Genomic DNA, 4,193 nt, shown 5'->3' with positions numbered 1-4,193 from the left:
GACTGCTACAAAGCAAGCTGGCGAGGTGTCAAAGAGAAAACAGACTCTGAGGCAGCAGCAACCGTCGCGAAATAAATGTCTGTCAATTTCTTCATAAGTTTGGGGGCAGCAATTTCACTAGGGTTGCCTAAGATACCAGAGCCTGTAGTCGCAGTAAAACCTCTCGCGGCATCATCAAAAGCAGGGCCAGCAGCTACAATACCAGAGGGTCCGAGGAGCTTAGCCTGCAAATCAGCAGACTGCAAACGGGACGCAATAAAAGCATAATGCAAAACATCCCCCGCCGCATAGACACCAAGACCACCAAGATGAAAAGGGAAAGTAGCAAGGCGCAACTGCCAATCCCCAAAACCCGGGCCAAACGCGGTGACGATACGTTCCAAGCTGGAACGAAGAGCAGCATCAAAAGGAAGATGGAAGAACCCAAAAACACTAGGGGAGCAAGTACGAAGGGAGAAATAGAGCTTAAAAATACCAGTATTATTTTTTTATTATTATTATTATTATTTTTTTTTTTTTTTTTTTTTTTTGTAAGAAAGTTAAACTCATTATATTCATCCATATAGGGAAAGAAAAATGAGAAGGGAACTTACAAAAACCAAAAGCCAACATGGACTAACAAAACGAAATAACTAAGAGCCAAAAGAAAAAGAAAATGAGAACACAGTCTTTAAGTTCTAGTTGCCAGCCAGTTTTGCATTCGTCGATCCGAGTTGTCCGAGAACCTGAGTTTTAACATTTGCTGAAGAGTGGTAGCAATCTGGGCAGGGGTTTTAGCAGCTCCTCCAAAAATTCGAGTGTTTCTCGCATTCCAGATTTCATAGACCATACCAGCTACACAGCTAGCGGCCGCATCGTTCCTCCATTTTCGCTGTTTATTTCCTCCCAAAAGTTTGTAGAGACAGTCTTTTATATCGTAAGCGTCCCCTAACACCAAGAAACTAAGCCAGAGAAGCATGAAATTCCTCACCTGGAGCGAGAACGGGCATCGGAAGAAAAGGTGCCTGTGGGACTCAGAGGCGTTGCAATAGAGGCAACATCAGTTGATGTGGAAGAAACCTCGCTTGCTTAAGTTGTCAACAGTTGGGAGTTGACGTTGCCCAGCTTGAATGGTGCACAAAAGGTGCTTGGGCATGATAGAAGGGGCCGTGAGGGCAGCAACCCACCTCGTGGAGTGTCCCTTATCCCTGAAAAAGTGGTACGCCTTGCCAACACTGAACTGACCGTGAGTGACGCAGGCATTCAGCATCCGTTGAGCATTTGCACTTGAGCCTGCAATTTCAAGAAGGAAATTTTTCGTTTTGATAATATCACGCCAGCTTTCGGCGTGCCAACTCCTAGACTGAGCTTCCCAAATAGTGTGGTCTCTGTAGTTGTAAGTACGGTTCCAACGGTCCCATATTCCGTCTCTGTTTTGAGTGAGATGCCAGACCCATTTGCTAAGGAGCGCTTTATTCCAGCTGAGCAATTCCTTAACATTGTAGCCACCCTCTAACCAAGGCTTGCAAATGGAGGACCAACCCTTGAAAGTCATCCGTCTCTGCTTACCAGAAATCCCCCAAAAATAGTCCTTACAAAGTTTGTTAACTATTTTGATGATGTGGGAAGGCAGGAGCAAAACAGAGCACCAAAAGTTTTCCAAGCCAAAAATGACCGCGTTGATGAGCTGAAGCTTCCGGGCATAGGAAAGGAGATTGCCAGACCAGTGGTGAAGAGCCCTGAATTTTGTCAATCATGATGTTGAACATGCTGGGAGAGAGACGCCCGGGATTCATAGTAATGCTAAGGTAGCGGAAAGGGAAGTTATCTTCAGTGTATCCTGTGAGGGCCTGAATTTGCCTTTTTACCTCATCGTGGACCCCTCCGTAGTAGATGCTAGTTTTGGTAGGACTCGCATACAGACCCGAGATAGATGCAAAGGAAACAAGGCACTGGGCAGCAGCCACAACAGAGGGAGTGTCCCCCCTCATAAAGATCATGAGGTCGTCAGCGAAAATCAGGTGGTTGAGATTTAATTTCGCACATTTGGGATGATAAGAGACCCGGTGGAGGTGATGGATGCGTCGTAAGTGTCTGGAGAGCAGTTCCATCCCTAGAACAAAAATATAAGGAGAGATAGGATCCCCTTGCCGAACTCCCGATTTACCCGGGAAAAAACCACACTGGCTGCCATTTATCTTCAGGGTGAACCAAGTTGAAGTAATACAACCCATGGCCCATTTAATAAAAGTCGCTGGGAAATGGAGCCCAGTTAGCATGTTTGAGATGAAAACCCATTGAATGGAGTCGAAAGCCTTCCGAATATCAACCTTAATGAGGCACCTGGGGGTGGTAGTGCTTTGATTGTAGTTTTTAATGAGGTTTTGGGTCATCATGATATTCTCAAAAATGTTGCGCCCCTGGACGAAAGCAGCTTGTTCATTGCCAATGAGGTCAGGAAGAACACATTTGAGACGGTTAGCGATGATCTTGCTAATGGTTTTGTACACAACGGAGCAACAGGCAATCGGCCGAAAGTCTTGTACCATAGAAGGCACACTTTTTTTGGGGATGAGGGCAAGGAGGGTGGTGTTTACCTTTCTCATCATTTTCCCTTTTCGGAAAAATTCTTCAATGGCTGTGCAAAAGAGGTCTCCTACCAATTCCCAGTCTGTCTTAAAAAAACGCAGAAGAAAACCCGTCTTGACCCGGGCTTTTTGAGGAGCCAATGCTGTGGAGGGCACTCTTGATTTTAGTGCGAGTGATAGGGGAGGTAAGAAGGTTACCAGAAGCTGCAGGGACCCTGGGTCCAGAGCTAAAGATAGCCTCATCAATCTGCCCCACAGTAGCGTCAGTACCCAGCAAGTCAGCATAATACTCAACAAAGGCTCTATTAACATCATCAATACCCTTCCTGACATTCCCGTCCTTGTCCGTAATTGATCCAATAGTGCTTTGATGTCTTCGTATGACAATTTTTGCAAAAAAAATAACTAGAGGACGAGTCGCCCTTTCTGATGTTGGCGGTTTTGGCTCGTTGGAAAAGCATGTCATTTTCAGCTGTGCTTAGTTCTTTGTATTTGCAAATAAGATCCCTTTCAAGAGCGATAAGGGTAGGGGAGAACAAATCATTCTGAAGATTCATCTGGCAAGTCTCCAGGTCTTTTTGGACATCTTTCAGGCGCGCTACAATGTCCGAGTAGCTTTGTTTGTGAAGGGCAGTGAAGGCCTTTTTGACCATTCTGAGCTTGAAGTAAAGCTGATAGGTGGGAGTGCTATAGCAGGGAGAAGCCCAAGCAGTGGCAACAATTGTGTGATAGTCAGGGTTCATGGTCCAAGCATTGAGAAAGCTAAAATTTTTTGTGAATTTTTGGCCTCCTCCAAAAGAAACCAGGAGAGGAGCATGGTCAGAAATTTCAGGTGGAAGGCATTCAGCTACGTAGGCTGGGAAAAGGGAGGTCCAATCAGGGTTGATGAGGAGCCTATCAAGGCGGGCCCAGGTTCTCGTTTGGTGCTCATGTTTGTTGGTCCAGGAAAACTCGGCGCCAGTGCAGTTCATATCATCCAAAAGGCACTGGGCAAGGCAGGCGTTAAAGTCCATGATGTCATGAAGGGAAGGAGGGTTAGGGCCTTTGCGCTCAGTTAGATCCCTAACAACGTTGAAGTCACCAGTTACCAACCAGGGGGATGCTAAGAGGGAGATAGAAATGAGCTTACCCCAGAGACGATGTCTGTCCTGGGGGTCATTCATACCATAGACAAAAGTGGTAGCCACACAGAGGTTAGTAGCTTTAGAAGTAACAGTACAGTGGATGAGTTGCTCATGTAGGACGATGTTATTTATGACCACAGTAGCAGGATTATAGAACAACCAGATTCTGCTACGAGTCTTGTTGCTGATAATCTCATACTTGGGAAATTTATTCATGATAGCATGTTCCTTGTGATCCTTTACATGAGTCTTGAGGAGGCCAAAAAGATCCACTCTATGGAAATGCAAAAGCTTACTAACCTCAGTGTGCTTTAGGCTGTCATTGAAGCCTCTAATGTTCCAGGAGGCTATCTTCATGCTTATCTGGTGGAAGGGGGTCAACAGTTTCAACTAAGCCTAGAGTGTCGTCATCTAGGCTGCCTGGAGCAGTTTCTTCATCACTCAGAGCTGCGAAGCTATTTTGTACAGTGACCATGATGTCCTCCGTGCTAGATGGATGTTT

General features: G+C 45.7%; 1 protein-coding gene across 1 annotated transcript; it reads right to left on the bottom strand.

Moving 5' to 3' along the window:
- Window positions 1-670: 670 nt before the first annotated feature.
- On the bottom strand, window positions 671-3,907 carry LOC141607999 (uncharacterized). The gene is made up of 4 exons (XM_074427351.1): window positions 2,889-3,907; window positions 1,629-2,814; window positions 1,060-1,540; window positions 671-927 (listed from the first exon to the last, which is right to left on the bottom strand). The coding sequence occupies exons 1-4, from the start codon at window positions 3,905-3,907 to the stop codon at window positions 671-673; spliced, it is 2,943 nt and encodes a 980-aa protein (XP_074283452.1).
- Between the last annotated feature and the right edge of the window lie 286 nt (window positions 3,908-4,193).

This window comes from Silene latifolia, chromosome 10 (genome assembly GCF_048544455.1).
Source record: "Silene latifolia isolate original U9 population chromosome 10, ASM4854445v1, whole genome shotgun sequence".
In the NCBI taxonomy this organism is placed as follows: domain Eukaryota; kingdom Viridiplantae; phylum Streptophyta; class Magnoliopsida; order Caryophyllales; family Caryophyllaceae; genus Silene; species Silene latifolia.
The sequence above is the reverse complement of the archived record's forward strand: the minus strand, read 5'-3'. Positions and strand labels throughout refer to the sequence as shown.